The sequence below is a fragment of the Acanthaster planci genome, linkage group LG12 (genome assembly GCF_054643075.1).
Source record: "Acanthaster planci isolate LZ-2023a linkage group LG12, COTS_SCS, whole genome shotgun sequence".
Taxonomy (NCBI): Eukaryota; Metazoa; Echinodermata; class Asteroidea; order Valvatida; family Acanthasteridae; genus Acanthaster; species Acanthaster planci.
Genome location: NC_141788.1, coordinates 7,407,773 through 7,427,349, shown reverse-complemented (window position 1 = coordinate 7,427,349; position 19,577 = coordinate 7,407,773). Strand labels below are relative to the sequence as shown.

At 42.4% G+C, this 19,577-nt stretch overlaps 3 protein-coding genes across 6 annotated transcripts; 1 reads left to right on the top strand and 2 right to left on the bottom strand.

The window, feature by feature from the left end:
- Positions 1-3,505: 3,505 nt before the first annotated feature.
- LOC110977782 (glucosaminyl-phosphatidylinositol-acyltransferase PIGW-like) lies at positions 3,506-9,749 on the bottom strand. 3 transcript variants are annotated; one of them, XM_087144121.1, is made up of 7 exons: positions 8,841-9,749; positions 7,824-8,264; positions 7,154-7,325; positions 6,475-6,725; positions 5,578-5,719; positions 5,205-5,313; positions 3,506-4,469 (listed from the first exon to the last, which is right to left on the bottom strand). In XM_087144121.1, exons 1-7 carry the CDS (start codon positions 9,053-9,055, stop codon positions 4,240-4,242), a joined length of 1,560 nt encoding a protein of 519 aa, XP_087000247.1. In that variant the 5' UTR covers positions 9,056-9,749; the 3' UTR covers positions 3,506-4,239. The 3 variants fall into 3 exon arrangements, with proteins under 3 accessions (XP_087000247.1, XP_022087905.2, XP_022087908.2); XM_022232213.2 differs by having other exon boundaries at positions 7,154-7,322; positions 8,841-9,089; XM_022232216.2 differs by lacking the exon at positions 8,841-9,749 and adding an exon at positions 8,393-8,805.
- LOC110977785 (required for excision 1-B domain-containing protein-like) lies at positions 8,902-12,983 on the top strand. Of its 2 annotated transcripts, none has more exons than XM_087144122.1 (5): positions 8,902-9,035; positions 10,412-10,494; positions 10,920-11,124; positions 11,785-11,870; positions 12,178-12,983. In XM_087144122.1, the coding sequence occupies exons 1-5, from the start codon at positions 9,003-9,005 to the stop codon at positions 12,254-12,256; spliced, it is 486 nt and encodes a 161-aa protein (XP_087000248.1). In that variant the 5' UTR covers positions 8,902-9,002; the 3' UTR covers positions 12,257-12,983. The 2 variants fall into 2 exon arrangements, with proteins under 2 accessions (XP_087000248.1, XP_022087914.1); XM_022232222.2 differs by lacking the exon at positions 8,902-9,035 and adding an exon at positions 10,012-10,171.
- On the bottom strand, positions 12,958-19,517 carry LOC110977784 (transcription factor BTF3 homolog 4-like). The gene is made up of 5 exons (XM_022232221.2): positions 19,411-19,517; positions 17,848-18,048; positions 17,050-17,196; positions 15,762-15,873; positions 12,958-15,421 (listed from the first exon to the last, which is right to left on the bottom strand). The coding sequence occupies exons 2-5, from the start codon at positions 18,016-18,018 to the stop codon at positions 15,378-15,380; spliced, it is 474 nt and encodes a 157-aa protein (XP_022087913.1). The 5' UTR covers positions 18,019-18,048; positions 19,411-19,517; the 3' UTR covers positions 12,958-15,377.
- Positions 19,518-19,577: the final 60 nt, after the last annotated feature.

Genomic DNA, 19,577 nt, shown 5'->3' with positions numbered 1-19,577 from the left:
ATTGCCCACTGTATATGGTAAAAGCCTCATTTTTGAAATGTTGCCAATGATGAATTCAAAATGACCCGGGCTCTCAACTTGTGACCCCTGACCCTTGCGTCATATCTATTTATATCGGTGGGTGATGCCTGACCTAAGATTTTTTTGCGTGTACGCAAAGACCATAGAGTACCAAAGTGTGACGTTACTGTGAACCAGAAAGTGCAGTGCAAACGAATGGAGTACGCGCACGTGTTGGTTCACGCGCTGGTTCTCGCGCTAATGCCTTTACACACTAATTGTGCGCGTGACGTATTCACTTTGGTACTCTATTACATGCCAGAATAAATAGTTACGCGTACTCGGCATGCTCGGCGTCAAACGTGCATATACTTGCGCACCTCATGGCGCACCTATGCAGTGAGTACCAAAAAACGCCCTCTTTTGTTCCGCTCGGAGCGGATATGCGAGGCGATCTCATTTTGTGCGCATTTAACCAAGTTGTTTTGAAGTCACGAACTGAGACTAGGTACAGAGTGGCACTTCCGGTTCCAGCGACGCACTCTGTGCATTTCGGTTGTCATGAACTGATACTGATCTTAATTCCAGCAGTTAAAACAGCTTTTAATCATTTTGTGTGCGTGTGGCGGTGTGTGTGTGGGTATGTGTGTGTGACGAGCAAACAATACCAGATTAAAGGTATTATTTGTACTTCCAAACAATTGTGTTCAGCGTTTTGATGTAATGTTAATGGAGTGTAACATAATTATGTGTATCATGACCAGCGCCCCTATTGTCACGTGGTGTCTAGACCCCCTCCCCTTTTCGAATCTCCACAACCACGCTCCACCCTCCCGTTCACAGATGCCACTGTGAACTTTGAAGGTCGTTGGCATCATAAGCTTGCGCGCACGACACCGGGAGCTTGGATCAGGACCGATTATAAACAGTTAATACACACAACAGCCGTCGAATAGCATTTGCCGGAATCAATGTGCATGCCGTGTGCGTCCGTCCACGTAGAATAATAATGCATGCATGAATCATTCAGACGGTCAGCATGCGGATTACGTGATAAAGTATCGGTAATAAGTTTTAGCATGAAAACCTCGGTCAACCATGCTTTTGTAAGGCGCGCTTGTTTTTATATGGTCGCAGCTATCGCCCCTACTCATTTGCATAGAAAATCTGAGATGAGAATCCAAAAGTGACTGGTTGATTGTTGCGAGAAGAGGCCTTAATCAAACTGGTGGCATACGTTAGTAACCAAACTGATATTATTTTGACTAATTGACTATCGACTGGATCGATATTTATGCCGCGCCCCCGTGAGTCATTATTCGCGTGGGTTCAGTGCGTTCGTTTCACGCGCGTATAAGGACGTCTTGGACTGATAACGAGAGTTTATTGCCTCATGAGGAAAATTGTGCACGTTCGGCCATCGGGGAAGCTCATCACGAAACCTGCCCTAGCAAATACCGTGACAAAAGCGGTGACATATCCAGCAGGAGGAAGCTCCTCCCCCGAGATAATTACGTTGCGATTTCTTCGACGAATTGAAAGGCTGTAACACGCTTCATTTCATTTTTTGAGAGCGGTTAGGATTCTTTCATGGATGAAAAAAAACAACCAATTGGCCTGTCGTGGAAACTTGAACCAAATCTATTGTTCGTCGATCCAACCTAACCTGGATACGCCAGACCGAAGACGCTCTTTGACCAACTAAAAAAAATCCACGTCTTTTAAAGTACAGGATTCATCGCAAGCATTTGAAAATATTTGCATGCATCATTTCACCTTTATACCGTCGACCAGGCGTTCCAGTTAATGATTATACTTGATACATCCAACGCCTCCTGGAGGGATACTGGAAAAGAAAATTACAAAATTACAGAAATGAGGGGATTTTGTTTGACTGGTTCAAAAAACAAATACATGATGAATGGAACGATATAATATCAATCAATAAATTCTCTTGTCCGTTAATAAAATTTTCTCTTCTCGTGTTGCCTAGCCCTCTGGCGGAGTTCAAGGCCAGTTCCATCTCTTGTAAGAGTTGACCACAAACCTTTCGTCAAAACATGGGCACTATCGGTTTTTTAATGTCCGTTTTCTGGGAGTGCACAACATGAGAATGGGAATGTTACTGCATTGCCAGGTACTGCTTTGGCTGCACGGGGTAACGTATTATTATCGATTTTGCCGTGAACAATGAAAACAGCCTTGGAATTTGACCGTTTTGAGTCGAATTTGCAACAATTTTTAATCTGGGCATTGTTCTTTTGGTAAATCCGGAAAATGTTGGAGGGAAAAGCTATCTATTAGCGCTCCTCGATGCGAAGAACCGGAATAGTTGGCTTTGACTACGATTGACTGCACGCTTTCACCGGAGAAACTATTGACGTTCATCCCTTTTGCGGTAAGCTTTCCTAAAATCAAATGAGAGTAAAACGAGTTTGATGCGGACGGTTGTAATGTCACTCTCATGCAAATTAAATTCCATTTATGAAGCACACGATCATCATTGTAAAACCCAAATCTGACCGTCCCAGTTAATTTAAAGGGATCATGTAATAGCATCATTTCACAACAGCCCTTGAAACTGTGATTCTGTGTTTCATGTAACCTTCTTTCCCATTTTGTTTTTCTTGTTTACTCCGTCCGTTAGGGGCTTCTGGGTTTTATGCACATTCAACTTTGCGTGTTCATGAGCAAAACTGTGATGTCATCTAAGGCGCTGAACCTCCATGTTGCACTGATATGCGCACAGAAAAAAAAATGCTGGATTTGCTTATATTTTGGAACGGTAAACTTGGCGAAAAAGAGTATGACGCTGCATAAAAATTGAGAGGAAAATTCAGTGCATGTTTACTTTAATTAGCACGTAATTGCATCTTAAATTAAATAGATTAAAACATTTAAAACACCTGAACTATATTGAACAACTTGACACCTACTGAAGAAAGTCTGTCCTACCCACTTCAACAATAAAACTCAACACTGGTGTCAAATTCGAAATTCTGACTTCGGTTGGACTTGAGCGTTCAATGACGTCAAAGGTGAAAATGCCGTATGAAACTTCTGTATAATAATGCGCCTCCAACAGTTTGCCACGCGTTGACCAATCACAACTCGCAAAATCAGTGTCGACCCTTTCCAAATGCGCATTGGGTCGACAGATTTAGCGCACCGCAATTGGTCGACGCGTTGCAAACTCTTGGAGGCACACTATTGTTAATAATAGCCTGCATTGAATTGGTTTGCAAAATGTACTGCGCGTGAAGTAAGGAAGGTTGGTCGCATGTACCACCACAAATGAAGGTTTACCAGATCTGTTTTAACATCTAATCTTTTGGGCAGCAGATTCCGATACTGTTTTTTTTCGTGAAGGGATAGACTTTCGTGAAGGGATAGACTTTCGTGAAGGGATAGGCTTTCTGTTCCATGAATACCACTCCACATTTGCGTCTGCACACTGACAACAAACTTACATTCACAAAAAGGAAAACACACTCAAGTACAAAAATCATTGTGACTTTTTATATTTGACGCAAAATTGACAATCAGGTATTTCCAACTTGATACAAACATACCATTCAAAATTCTACACAAGTGTAGACACTAACCAATCTGTCAAGATCAGTGCTTATGTAATTAAAAGCAGTGTTTAACGCTAAGCAATAAATCCCCGTCTAAATTATTTCAGACTCGGTTAACCCACTGATCATTCTTGTCGCCATCATCTCTTCATAAGATATTTCATCAATCCAAGCCAGCTAGTAATTTTCTCACAACCCTCAGACCAAACTGAGAATATATATATCGAGTATGGGGAAAACCTAGCATAGAAAACATTTCACAAACATATCAAAACGAGCCTTCAATGTTTCTGGATTGTTCTCTCCCACCTACGGGTGGTTTGTGGGAGTTCATTCACCCCCCCTTCACCTGCTGACTAATGTTGCGATACTAGTAAAACTAGGCCAAAATGGAATGCTTAAGTTCCTGAACTTATTCTTGAAATTGCCTTAGAAAGTAGGAGAGAGCATCATTGATCTGAATATTTCTGCAAGGTATGCCTTGTAACCCCCTAATTTGGAATCTCTTCAACACACCCTACACTTGCATTCCTTTACACTAACCCCTCCCACATTTCCTGACAGCTGAATCCGTCCCTCCACATCTCCTGGCTCCGACTTTCCACACCTCAAAGCTACTCATTTTCCTTTCCTAAATCTCGGTGTCACTTTCTCCGCGGTGTCACCAGAACTTGAGCTTGATCCCCCTGGTGTGTAGGCCGAAGGCCACTAGGCATAGCCCCAGCATGTACAGGACTAGAACCGCCATGCTGGCGGGCGTGGGCTGGCCAATGGTGTCCAGCGACAGATTGACCACGCCCGTCAGGAGATTGCACAGCAGGAAGACCAGAAGGAGGTTGGGCCGCAGAGCTGCGACGAGAACAGACTCCGGGAGCAAGGGGTGCTTTCCAGCTGAGTATGGAGCATAAAAAGGATTGTTTTTTAGAAAGAAAAACCATTTGTGACTAAACCTAACAAAACAAGGCATAAATTCCCAAATCCACTTACAAGTTAACGATCTTCAAAAGAATCTCGAACAAAATGTCAATCAACCAGAACCCTCAACATTTTTAATCCACAAGGTCCTCGTACATCAGAGTGCCCAATTGGGTGATATGTCCAAACAAAGACCCCCACTTGCTGTTTCTAACGTTGACAACAACAAAATTACAGAAACAAAATGGACTTTAGACTCATTTTGTGGGAGCTTGTCACATTTATTACATGTTTAATTCAATCTCCTCACAAATTTTGTGACAAACTTTTGTAAGTCCTCAACCCCCCCTCAACTGACTGAAAAGAGAAACCAGTGGGACATTCTTTGCACTTTAACTTTCAAATGTACATTACTACCACTTACCATCCCAAATCTTTCAAAATCCACCAAAGCGTCTTGGAAGATTCTGTAGGATTGAGGAGGGTACAGCCCAGCCACTGCTATTTCACACTGAGCTCTGCCTGATGCTTCTTACAACATAGTGGATCATTGTCGAGGATTGAGAAATGTTCCTAACCAGACTGCTTTAAAGTCAGTGTTAGTATTGGCTGGGCTCTACCTTCCTTGATTCCACAAAATCCTCCTCAACCTCTAGGTAGATTTTGAAGGATTTGAGAGGGACAAGATTTCATAGGAACGCAATAACTCACATTTTGACGATGACATCTTGTAGGGGGATTTCCAGATGAATTCTTTGCCTAATGCAAGAACGATATCCACCAGCATGTAGGATGCCAACAGCTGGATGCAAAAGCACAACTGAAACGGAAAACAAGTCACTTCAACCGTTCACTTTTTCTGCATTGCTCAGGTTGGATGTACTTTTTAATGTCACATTTCAATCCTACCAAAATCCTCTCCGAGTTGCAGGTTTCCTTCTTTGCCTTTGACAGGGATTCCCAAGTGTCAGAACATCAAGCCCTCAAAAGTTTAATCTTTTTGCAATCGTCCCTTGCATCTTTTTATTTTTTCAGTTATTTAGTTTTTCCTTCCGTCAGTTTGCTGGAGCAAGTTTTGACTCACCGTCCAGATGATGTAAGGCAGGTTGGCCATACGCCGGCAGACAGGCTGAATGTACACAGACGAGGCCTCTAGAAAGATCCACAGCAATACGTTGATCACAACCAGCAGCAAGAAGGCCAACCACCAATCGAAGAACAGCGTCCTGGACAGGTGACACAGAAAGAAAAGTCATTTACTTCATACAAATCGAGATAAGCAAGCTGGTATTCATGATTAAAATGTGTTGCAGCTTGTACACGTTTAGAGAAGCTGTTGATTGCGAATTACGAAAGAAAACCCTTCTTCGTTCCATTTCCATTAGCTTCTGCTGTTGTATAAAGCAAAGTTGGACCTAAACTTCCCTCTTGCAACAATCACGGTGGGACAACAAGGTCCCATAATGATGGATCACCGACCAAGCGACATCTTGTCCCAGCCTGACAGTGATCTGTGTGGCAAACTTAGTACTTTTTTTGACTGAAAAGCTATCAATTCGATTCCCAAGTGGGCTTTGGTTTAATAGTCTTATGGACAATACTGTAACAAGCCAATCTGCCCAAAATAGGAGCATAATTTAGGCAGCATGTGACTTAATGGGATGAGAAAAGCATCTCTCTCCTTTTACGTGTTTCATCCTATAATTTAAAGTGGAAAACCGAGCACTGGATAGCATCACATTATAACAGCATTTAGCTAACTGACTCTGTTCATGGACAAACAAGGGCACTGTTGTCACCTAACAAGAAGAGCACATTAAGGAAAGCAGGCTGGTTTACGGACAGTGGTTACCGTACCAGAGGGCAGCATGAAAACTCAGCAACTCTCTTATTTTCCCCGTTGAAGGAATACTTGACCAACAGGTCTAAAAGACTTCTAGACCTTCACATGGACCACCAAGTTGATCTCTCACATGCGCACCTTCGTTTGAGAAGGAATCTCCCCGTCCACACCCCGGCCAAGTAGATAGCCAGGTACCCGACGCAAGACACCAGACCCTCCCGGTTGGCGTCCAGCAGGCCCTCTCGGCTTCCCTGGCCGTCACTGCCCGCCAGGACGAACTGCCCCAGGCCACGATTGGACAGGAGGTGCTGGTAGCCCACCGCGATGGCCAATGCCAGCGGGCCGCTCAACACTGGCGGAATGACGAGCAGACAGACCGATGAAACTATCTGGGCAAAACAAAAGAGAATCGAGGGCAATTTCTGTTGATAACACTGGCAATTTGGCTGGTTTCAACTGCAAAGATTTTCTCTTGCCTAGAAACATATCTGTACAGAAGAGCCAATGTTTGATAAAATACATATGTAGCTGAGGTAGAAAAGAAAAGTAGATTTCTTTTATTTACAGCAAAGCCATTTATACATGCACCAATCAAAATAATGTGGTATAAAACTTTTCCAGTACCACAGTACCTCACCACAAGCATAAATTTATATATTTATTTTTTTACAGAGGATACACTAAAAATGACCCAATTTCCTGAAATAACAAAATAGAAGCTCAATAAATTTGTGCAAGCTCGAAATTTACCTCTGATTAGATGTAATCAATAAACCATCAAGTGATTCCCCCCTGTAATTAATGGTACAGTCCTTACAATTACAACAGCCAATGTGAAGAAGAAGTTCCAATGTACGCCATACTCGGATACATGCTCGTGGTAGCCTGAACTCTTGACACTGGCAAGGCGGACCATACCAAGTATGACCATGGGGAGAGCAGATATCACCGTCTTTGTGAGGGACTTCAGAGCTCCTGTTACCCCACTACTGTTGAGAAAAGTCACAGTACATCTAAGTCCTTCACCTCCGTCCAGAGCCAACGGAACAATTACAGAGTGTTAGCTTTTCAAAAATGAGCTCAGGACTAGTCTATACATTGTATTTTCCATGAATTCTTTGTCTATTTTTGCTTAACAAGCAGCTTCACTTTCTGTGTAAAGCAAATTAGTCTGTTTGTGTCCCCAAGCAACCCATTTTACCAGAATTGCTTCCCTCACATAAATCCATCATCTGTGGTTTGCAACATAAACACTGCATTTGAAGCGAAAAAGTTCATAATCCAGATAGCAAATTTTATTTTGTTTCACTGCTAAGAGCTTGCCATAAGTTTTGAATTTCAATCTCAATCAGCTTGACTGCCAAACACGGCATTTCCTCTTGAGGGCAGAAGATTGTGTCTCAATCCTTGTCCCAGCAAACCTGTAGAATTCTATGACCTGTAATGTTTTTTCCATTTTACATGTCTACAAACTACTGATGCAGTACCTGAAGATGTTTTGGTGCACCCCGCGAGCTTCTTTGCTCACCAGTGCATTCATGAACATGAAGGCTCCCACACCGATGTCCATCATTCCGGTGCCGTACGTCTCCGTCTTGGCAAACCGCCGCGGGAAGACCGGAAAATCAACGGCCAAAATGGTGATGGCCGAGGCCACAATGCCGTGCACCCGAAACATGGTCATGAAGACCAGCTGTTCCGATTCCATGGGGAGCTCCCAGAGTGGCCGCGGGGCAGCCACGGCCTTGGCCTTGGAGGGCCGTTTCACCCGCTGGGATCTCACTGGCTGCAAGAGGTAGGCCACCACGAGGAGTGTTGCCGAGGTAACCACCAGACTGATCAGGAATCGCTGGAGGGCCCCGTTCCAGACGGTGAAGGCAAGAAGGAGTGGGATAACAAGGGTGACAAAGTCAAGGGCAAAGCTCGCCCTGTTTAAACAGAAGAGAAAAGGATTCCATAAACAAAATAATATTTGTATTCAGTGCAAGTTTGAGAACTTGCACAAATATGTCAATCTCCTTCTGCATTATCTGAAAAGTTTAGGAAAGGGTAGTACCTTATGGACATCGCTAGAAACCCTGCTGACAAACCCTAAGAGAGTGATTTAAGCCTTTTTAGTTAGTAGGTGCTTCAATATTTTCCCTGCTACACTTGACATTTAGGGCATGCTGTCCCCTTCTGATGGCTGGTATGTCACTGCAAGTCACTGCAAATAAGTGATGTCCATGCACAGAATTCGTCCCCAAAGTTCATTTGAGACTGAGCACGCTCTGTAAAGAAAGACAGCGACTTTGTCTAAGTTGCCAACTTGCCCTAACTGAAGTATGCCTAATTGTCTAAGTATCAGCAATGTGTAGAGGAGAGACGGTAGCCCCAGAACTGTGGGGTCTGATGTCCGCCCCAGGTTCGTGGAAGCGGGACGGATGTCGGACCCCACAGTTCTGGGGGTAGAGACACAGTACAATGCTATGGTGATAAAGAGATGTTAAGTTGTCAATACTTACCACTTATTTCTGATCACGTTCCCAAAGACCATGAACAGAATTGGGAGAAGGGTCCATCGTAGTAACTCAGAGGCGGGGCCCACGGCAACTGCAAGGGAGACCTCCAATGGAGTAGTCCCTGTCAGATTGGTGTAGAATGCCTCCTTGGCATTTCGAGAAGCCATGACACCGTTACTGCTTAACCTGGATATCTTTGTAAGTGTGACATTATGCATACCCTCAATTTGAAATGTGACTGCTCCAGGTACGATCACTTGACCATGTTGACAATCTGTCAATATTAAATGCTGCCATCAACCCGCCACTGTTTATATCTACTTCACTTTTGTAAAAAATTTTTTAAAGCATTTATTTTTTTCTCTTACATTTAGTTATTGCTACCAACAGCAGAAAAAAAGAAAAATTAAAATTAGACAAGGTCCTTCACATTTTAAGTTTAACACTTAGGCCTACCTTAAAACAATCTTCAACTGTGAGCAGTGATCAGGAGAAATTCCATGATCCAACTGAGTTGATGAACCGAAGTGAAGTTTAGAGAATTTTAAAAGGATCAACCGATAGCGCAGTGCGACCTACCGTGTGCCTCCAAACGTTCCTATGTTTAATATGTACCGTTAGGCCTATCATGCCTATGATATTGATAAGGCTACATGTACGTATGTCCGCGTATCGCATGCCATTGCCGTCTGCAATTTGCAAAATTATGAGTGAATCGTGATTAGGCCTATCAGCTAATACAATTTGTTCGACAAGACCGATATTTGACTTAAACTATTGAATATATGCTAGAGCACTTCAAATCAAACTTACCGTATCGGTATCGATAAATGAAGACACTTCCTGCTATTAATATTCTCAAACACTCAACCAGGTGCATTTTAAATTTTGGTGACAGGGCGCAGCCATGATAGGTATAGCGCCCCCAATGATGTCGGCAACTACATTATCATTTACAGAAGAGGGGTGGTGTAGTTGTATATTTGCGAGAACAGGGACCCTAAAAACTAAATTTATTGGCAAAAATACAATACAGTACATTGAAAGTGAATTAATGTAATTTTTATATAATTAAATTTGTTATTCTAAAGGAACTTTCCTTTTAACACTTGTTCTAAATAACTTGAGGGCATCGTTATTCTGGAACTATCCCTTTTAAAATGTTACGTCCAAATGTCACCTAAACTTGTGAAACATCCTTCCGCCGCTACATATGTAAGACAAGTTCTGCAACGAAATGCAATCAGCTTCACTTTGAGAACATGTGGGGCTCTGGATTTCTGAGGAAAATAGCGGATAGTCTTCTCGTCACTTGAATAACGCTGATAACCATGGCTAGTTTTCTCTTTTTGGTTGTTTTCTTTTGTACAAGACTTAACTTTACCCGGAATGCGTGAGAATGAAAATTGTTATTTAAATAGTACTAGTACTAGTAGTAGTAGGCAAGGTTTTCTCGACACCACTGCGTGAAAGGACTTGAATTACGTGTTTTCAGAGAGATACTAAATGTAAAAGTTCAAGGCAATGACGATAAAAATTACCTTCCTTTCAACAGTTAGTTTCTAATTCAACAGGACGAAGGTGGACCAGCACAGTTGATCAAAGAACTCTTCTCTCTCCAGGAGGAAAGGATAAAAATTTACCAACAGTTAGACCAGTAAGATATGCCAAACAAAATTTAAGTAGTTAATTCAATATAGCACTCTAGCACTTAGATTTCCAGTTCACATACTGAGTTTTTAAAGGTAGCCTTTTGAATACTTCTTGCTATGGGAGAGAACTTGACTGGGTAGGACAAACAGCTAGACTGGGAGATTCTTTCCCCAAAAGTCTAAATATTCGTACGTGTGTACAAAAATTGTTTATTTCTATGGAGTGAATTTTTATGTGTGGCCTTTGACAGAAGTGGTAAGTTTCTTTTGCCGTCCAGTGTATATCAGTTTATACTTATTTCTTTCTGCCTCTTTAAAAGTTGCCTTTTTAAATCTTTTTTCTTCATTAATCACAAAGTTACTTCTCTTGTCAGGGGTTCGTCCCCTCCAGCATCAATTTGTGTCAATATTTTTTTCCCTGTTTTTCCAGGGGTCACAATGTGTACCTTGGCACATCTCCCGAGTATGACTTCCTGACTTACCGGCAAGTCGTCCACGATTGCACCGAGGAATTCTCCAGAATATCCAAGCGGGTCATCACCATCGAGGAGCTGTTCCAAGGGGCATTTCACAATGCCGAGATTGCCAAATTGATTCGGAAAATACAGGAGAATGAACAGGCGAAGCTGCAACTGGTAGGAAAAGGACTGTTTCGGTTTTTTTTTTTTAAAAAAAGGAAAGATTTGACGAAGCCCTTGTGTGTCAGAAATATTGGGTGTGGCCAGTTTTATGAAAGCACACAAAGAGTAAAGTTCAGAGGTATAGGCTGACTTGTCACAGATTTTCTTGTTGTGACTGTGAGATGGTAGATCATCTTTGTGTCTAGTTAATGGAGGAAAAAGCTATTGTTGTTGCAGTGGCAAAGCAGGGTGTGGCCGGTTGATGGTGTTGATGATGTAGTGTCTGGGTTTAGCCATGAAGAAGACCATTATCTGGTTGTGATGCTGTGTCTGGGTGTGGTCATGAGGTAGGTACAGTCTTTGGGTGTGGTCATGTAATGTGATGCCATATCTGGGTGTGGCCAAGTAATGGAGACAGAACATCATTGGACTGGACTTTCTGACAGCTATTTAATAGAGGCTTTGCGTGGTAGCCATCTTGCAGGGCAGTTCCCTTTTCCACAGGGAAACCTCCTTTGTTCATACCCTGTGGAACAAGAGAACTATCCCATAAGACGGCTACCACGCAAAGCTTCTGTAGGAATATTTTGGCACATGTGGCACCTTGAGTGTGACCATTACTAAAGGCACACCTGTAACTAACAATACACGCCCCCATATCTGTTTGTCGTACAGACGGGTCAGCTGCAGATAGCCAAGCAAAGACTTCAAGATGATCCTGGTGACTTGATCGAGGAGGAAGTTACACAGCTGAAACACAAGTATGCTTTGCATTCTTTCACAATGTTCACAGAGTGACCAAGTCTTGCAGAGTTTTTATCAGTCACAGAGAAGTCATATGATTGAGAAATGTGGAAAGTGCATTTTACATTCTTTGTTTCAGCCAGGGTGGCGCCACTGAGTACAATCACAAAAATACCCATCCGTTTTTGCCCACCTGGTAAATGTTGCGGCACTGCCTCATACCTTGTCAAGACTGCACCAATTTATTTTGACAATTTCTTGTTTCCATACGATAGCTTTATGTTCTGGAAATGTTTGAAATGTTGTCATATTCCTCTTTCATAGAATAAGCACCACCGTCTCACAAATAGCCGAACTACTCCAGGACCTGCGATACGAATCTGAGGACCTGCTGATGGTCTGAGGACCCGTGACAGTCCGAGGACTTGGTCTCAGGACTTGAGTCTGAGGAACTACTGGATGGGTCACATGATCCGATTAAAACATTTCTTCATAAGTTGGATGTGCAGCACACTAAGTGGAATGAATCAGCTGAAGTCACAAGAGGGCAGCAGATATTCAGGTCATGAATGCATACATGGATGGATTGTCGATTCAAATGCCACATTTTGCATATCCTGGATGTACATGATGCAAGTGACTTTCAAGACCAGTTTTTGACCCCCCCTAAAAATCATGGGACATAATGTAAAAATCACCTTGTTGTACTTCCAGCGAGCTACATGCTGCCTCTCATCAGTAACCCAAATCGAACGATAGAACCGACTCCAAGCTGCTGGCCCATTGTTAGATGTGGCTTAAAAAGAAAAGGGCTCCATTTTCTTGTCATACTAAAATAAAATCTACCTCTTTTAATTCATCAACTGAATTGCTTCAGTTAGCCTTCTCCTCAAGTCCAGTTTGATTATTATGCAAATATTCACGAGCTTATCTGCTCATGGGAGTTGGGGGCGGAGCTTGCAAAGTGGGGCAGGGTGGATGTTGTGACCATCCAAGAGTAAAGAAATGCAAATAAGACAAGGTCATCCGTCTAGTGCCAAGTTTGCAATGCTGATACACGTCAATATTATGTCCACTGAGAGTACCGAAATCTGGAAACAGTGATTAAAGAGATTCGTTTGTGTTCTTTATTCTGGAATGGCATTAATAACAATAACATTTGTGTTTGCTAATTAATGCCAACAGTGTTGACCCCAGACAACTTGACACTTCCTAGTCATTCAGTTAAAACCTTTTCATCTCTACAAGGTTATGTTAAACTGAAAAAACTCTTATTCCAATGACTCTGGCCGTGGGAGATCTAGAGATACCTTGTGAGACAACTGAATGCCATAGGATGCTCATGAGGTTCTATAATTATGAACACAGCTTTCCATCCATACAGTGCCTCCTCACGAAGTCCTTTCAATTTTTTTGAAGTTGTCCAAATGACATTTATTTCACTATCCAAAATGTTGCCTTTCTCCTACTAAACCAAGTTCTTGAAAACCAAAAAAAAACAGGATTGGGGAAAACTTTACATAACTCGGGTATAATACACAAAAATCTGGATCAGTCGATTTACTGGTGGGAAACGCCATTTCTTGAAACATCTAAACATGTTACATTGTAACTCTTGCTTGGGTAAAAAGCTGGTTCATACTTCGCATAAGAGCAAATACCAAGTGGTGACACCACTGTATCCCCCTTTTGGGACTGGTAACACTAATTCTTCGGCGTGTTTCAACTGTGAGCGACCTGCATACTTTCTGGGCACCAACTTTTTGTATAACCCATGGGATTATTGTGTACTTCCACTGAGAACACACTGCTTTCCGCAAAATACCTTCCCTCCAATATAACGTGCATATCAACCTATCCTACAGGACCAAGGCAACGTTTAACATGACTCAGACATGAAGCCCAAAATGCAGACGGCGATCATCAGCAGACAGAAATTTATATCGCACACAAAAAAAAAGTTTACCCACAGTAATTTTCATGTGAAAACTTTTTTAAATGTGCCAAACTAGGACGATGACCATTACACATCGACCCCAACCATTCCTTCAGTCACAAATATCTGAACATATCGCAAAGTACTTATATCATTATAAAGCTTTTTAAGAGAGGAAAAAAATCATTTTAATATCAAAAAAAGTCCAACCTGTCCACATCACTTAGCTTTGAACTTGCTGGAGGAAGAACTTGGAACCAGAACACTTCAGTTCTGATGACATTGCCTTTTGTTCATGTGTGTGCTTTTCTACGGCGTTCTGAGGAGCGTGGGCCCTCACTGGCTCTATAGGAAAGTACAGACTTAAACTAAGTGCGACATCTTCAGTACAGCCGCCTGTTGAGGCTTTGCGTGGTAGCCATCTTGTAGGGCAGTTTTTTTGTTCCGCAGCGAAACCTCCTTTGTGCAAACCCTGCGGAACAAAGGCACTGGCCTACAAGATGGCATTCACGCAAACCCTTTATCGAGGAAAATAAGCATTTTCACTTGAATGGTCCAAGGCGTCAACTCGAATGTTAAGTATCCCTACCACGTTGTCTAACACAAAGCCCACAATAGTTCATTTCTGTTATGAACGGGTCGACTACTGCCATGTACATTGTACTGGGTTCCATCTCCCAACTCAAGAGTTTCATATATTTATGCAGAATTGCACTCTTATGTTGCAAGGTTTGAAAGCATAAGACCTACAGCCATGAGGATTCGAACCATCACACTGAAAGTCCAGCAGTTCTACCCACTGTGTGCATGTGAACTCCTAACAAGTTCCATGTAAGCAGGACATGTCCAGGGGAAAAAAAGGAAAGTCGGACAGGAAAAGATGCAACTACAACATGCAAGAGGCCAGTCATCAAAAAAATAGACTGGTACCTGTAAAGTGGTGATCTTCACAGGAGCCTTCAAAAGCAAGCATTCTGGACCAAGACTGGTACAGACGCCTGACCAAAATAAAATTTTCAACAATACAGCATTTGGAAGATCAAATGAAGAAACAAATTCATTAGGTACGCAATAAACGGTGGCATCTTTGAACAACAAAGCTTCAGACAGAAATTTGAAAGCCTTTCTGACTGGAGCTATGCTGGTTGGAAATTGCCAAAAACAACCCTACAAAATGTGATGCTTACACAAGACGGGACAAAACTTACTTAACGGTCCAGTTTGACTCCAAGAGTAAAATTGTTGGCATCAAGGGTCTCTTCCTAAAAAAATCATGATCGACAAAATACATGTCAAGTCATGTAGTGCAGGCAACCAGTCAAGCATATGCACAAATCCACTGGTGTGGCTGGTTACTAGCAAAACCGACCTGCAGACAGTTTGTATCTACACAACATTGACGATAATTTTCTTTTTTCTCAAAAAACTTTGGCAGAGCCGGCCAATCTTCATGGCCAACGATGGTGAGCTTTCTGTTGTCATTACTTGAGCAAACCCGAGTGGTGCTGCCACAGGAATGACTGTTCCTTGATGTATTTGTGAATTCCTGACGCTTGAATTTTACTTGTACGGAGCAGTGGATGACGCTCTAGGACTCTTCCTTGGAAGGCGCATCAAAGTCCTCTACCAGATCTACAGGGGAAATGCAAGAATGAAAGCCGAGTGATCAACGACAGTGAAACATTAAGCACAAAGTATTTCTTGAAGTGTGTTTTCTGGGTATGTCTGATCTAGGAAAGAACACTCAACTGGGAACTTACGGGGAAAAATGAGGAAACTTTCAACTGAATGGGAGTCTGTGTTGCCTTTTTCACACATGAAGTTGCCGACCCTGAGGCCTTGCAGACAGGCCAGATTTTCAGGAATTTCACGACCTGTGGTTTCCCCCTCCCTTTATTGTACCAATGCCCAAGACCTGGCCTGGCTCAGGCCAACCTGATTTGACCCTACCTGACCCAACCCTGATTCTTACCTGGCACATGCTCGTCATCCTCGTCGATGGTGTCTGCCTTGGTGTCTCCCTTCATGGCATCCAGAGGGCTGGACATTTTGTTTGCAAACTGACGGAGATCGCCTGTGTTTCCCTATTGGTTCAGCAGTAAAAAAAAACGTAACGGCCAATGAACCAAAGGGTGCTGAATATAACAAAGTTACAGAAGCAGAACGCAGAGACTATCAGTGAACTGAATTACCTTCTATTTCTTTCCAGATCTGTGATGACTCCACAAGGTCTTTAATACGAGTTCTCATTGGGTCTTTTCAACCAGCCACAAATACTACTTAACCTCAATTCAAAAGTGCGACACCTTGCTGGAAGCTGACACACGACTGAACTTTTTAAATGAGAAGATACGTGTACAAGGCCACGGCCATCTGCACAGAACTTTAAATCATCTCGATCTTGCACCTTCCGAGATCTTACCAGAGAAAAAAGTCCCCACCCTACACCGAAAAGTAAGAACATCCTTGAAACTGTTTCAAACGTAATCCTTTGAAATCCTACTCCCAAAATTCACTCCAACTCCCAACGGTGCCTGAAAAATTCCTCGGAAGTAGGACTGACAGATGTTAGGGTTGAGTAATAATGTTTTGAGGCTGATCAGAAATGATTACAGACTCGTCACTGGAATCACAAATCCACTTTTTTCCCCATAGAGATCAATTCTGTTTTCCTGAGATGGAATTCCAGAAAAGCTCCCACCACATATAGAGTGACGTTCATACAGGAACTCTGGGTCTAGTGAGACTGCCAATTTCAAAACACTCTAAACATGGAGAATCAGTTATGCTACACAGCGATAGACTGATGTGACCCATCACGACAAAATGAGCATCAAGTCACATTCCGCTCTTTCCTATTTTGAAGGTTCAAAGTCAAATATTGAAGTGGAGGTCAATTTGGGGGTTTTGTAATATTTGGAAAGAGTAACCCGTCGACTGACTACTGACTTCCACTTATCGCTGGGTCATGTATTTGAAAATGTCCAGTTCTCAGCAATTTTGATGACAGTATTATTCTTGCCCGGTCAGAAACGTTGAAACAATGTCAGAAACAAAGATGCAAAGCTGCCAGAATAATGCCACATTGTCACGTTATACTTTTCCCCAAAGTGTTCCCTGTACATACCATTGGAAAGCTCTCTTTCTGCTGAATTCAAACATACCAGTATCTCGGTTTATGAAAATTCCAACTTTCAGTTCATTTTGCGGTGACAAGTCACAAATTCGGATTCAGATTCGGATGCAGCATAAGTACTCACCAATTGGTTCATTATTCCGGGAAGCAACTCTGTGATTGGCTTAGTCTCACAGAGGCCGCTGACAGCAAACGTGTTGGCTGCCAGTGACGCCTGTACCTTGGGGTTGGTGAAGTGAAGAACCGTGCTGTCATCTTTGATCATGTTCACCTGAGAAAAAACGGAGGGAAAAGAAATGTCGAGAAGTGCTGCAAGTTTCAAAACCATGAAAACAAAAACATTCAAATCGGAATAGAGACAAAAATATGACGGGTTGTCAGAGCCCACAGCTGTGCAACGTAAGACAGAGCCCAAGAAGGTGTTGAAACAACTACTTTTTGTACGTTACGAAGACCCCAAAAGTTTGGTGGGAAAATCCCAGAGTTTTCACTGCTCTTATCCCTGACCATCCCCAATCAGCCAAACTCCAACAGCAGCATTTGTTGGAATCTGTTAGGTTGAGTACTGCACCGGTATACTGGCTGTGTTTTTATGTGGGATTAGGCACACCACAAATAAGCAGAGTCCAACTGTTGATGTGCATAGTTTACTGAGTGGTGTTGGGATTTGCAAGGATGTGGAAGGTAGCTGGTAAATCAACCGAGGGAGTTGGGTTAACAGGGCAACTCTGGCCCAAAATTAAACAGACTCGTGCTTCCAGCATCATTCTACAGCAGAAAATGAAGCCTCCGTGAACTGTCAAAGTACCCTGCTCCACTGATCAATTCATGAAGTCTCGATGGTTGACAGTGATGGAAGCTGGGAATTTTTGGGTAGAGAAATCCAGTTGGACAGCGGCCCCGCCAGGCCTGTCGTACATACCTCCTCAATGCCCTGGATGGTGTTGACGCCCACCTTCTTGAGTTGGGACTGGACCTTCTTGTCGTCCGAGGCTGAGGTTCTGTGGACAACCTTCTTTTTTCTCCTGGCCGAGCCCTTACCCCCTATCCGCACCTGGTCCACCTGCTTCTTCAGCTTCTCTGCCGTGTTCATGACGAGTTAAAACTTGTAGCACACCTTAGACTTCGAAAAGATGGTCAAAGAACATGAATGTAATTGTTCCATGCTTTTATCAGAAAATCACCACGCTTAGGCAAAATTCTGTTTCTTTCTGTGCCAATGTAGACTCTTTTCCTTACAAATCCTCCCAATCCATGACAAAACCCAATAACTCAGGCCAATACCGTCACTAAAATTGTGGAAATGTAAGTTTGCGAAACAAACCTGTGCAAGCACACAACACAGGAAAGTATTCCACTTCTGGGACCAATTTACAACCAAGAACAAGAATAGAATAAGATGAATGTAAGATCTGATCTAGGATTTTATACAAAACAATGAAGGACATATCTGGAGTTCTTTCGAGCAGTTGGCACTGCTGGAATTCTATCTTGACACCCGCGCATGCATTTATCAACACCAACCAACATGGCCAAGCAACATTCATTCAGTTGACCTGTGTACGTTAACATGTGATACTTACAGGTCTAATGTTTTTTCAAGAAGTTTATTCGTGGATATAATCCAGAGGGGGCCATACAATAATTTTCCGTCGTTTACAGAATTATCAGCAAATCGTGCAGCAAGATCTACCGACTGTGCAGATATCGACCAATCGTGCAAATCCAGTCTTCCAGTCTTATTTAAGTTAAACGTCTGCATATGACTACGACGAGTAGATAAGTGTTAGTATGCTGGTCCCAATATACATGCATGCATGGCGAGATGGTCCACACAAATGGACATGAATAAATGAGCGAGGGCGCTGTTTATTTGGAAACTCATTTTCTTAATTAGGAAACTGTGATTGAAATTCGTCTTTTTTGGCACGCTGTAGCCTGGCAACATTTTTGAAATTTGAAGTCAGCATTGAATTCATTGAAATAAGGCACAAATAAGAACAAAGACATTGCAAAAACATAAATTTTAAGCTTTTCAGTTAAAATCCACATGCATTTTTGTGCACAAAATTATCACAGTTTGCCATGTTTGCTCCGTATGCTATTACATGTGTACAAAAAAGTCAAAACATCCGCACTTCAAATCGATTTTTCTTTGCTTTGCAGAGTCCGATGGAATCTAAATTTATATCATAATATTCCTTGCGACATCCTCTTCAAGAGAACACCAAAAATAAAGCAAAAAATTCAAAAATTTCGAAGCCTCACCATATGATTATGCACACTAAACCATGTAAAGTCTAGGCTATATGCCTACGCACGTGTGGTCGTTACGAACAATTTGCCATGTTTGTCCTAATTAAGGAAAAATGTCAATAAATTAAACGTGACTCTGAGCACAACGGACAAAAAGACACACACTGATATGTACCATGAAAAAGGGGGATATCAGAAATGCCACAATATCCTTAACAATCCAACTTACATGTAAGATCGGAAATCTTTTTCTCAGCAGTGAACGAATTCTCTGTCCACGAGGATTCGCAGCTCGTAACGTACATGCGCAAATATGACTGCCAGTGATATGACGTCACGGTAAAAATTTGTGAAGCACGCAACAGTCGTCGGATACACATTCTTTTGTTTAATAAC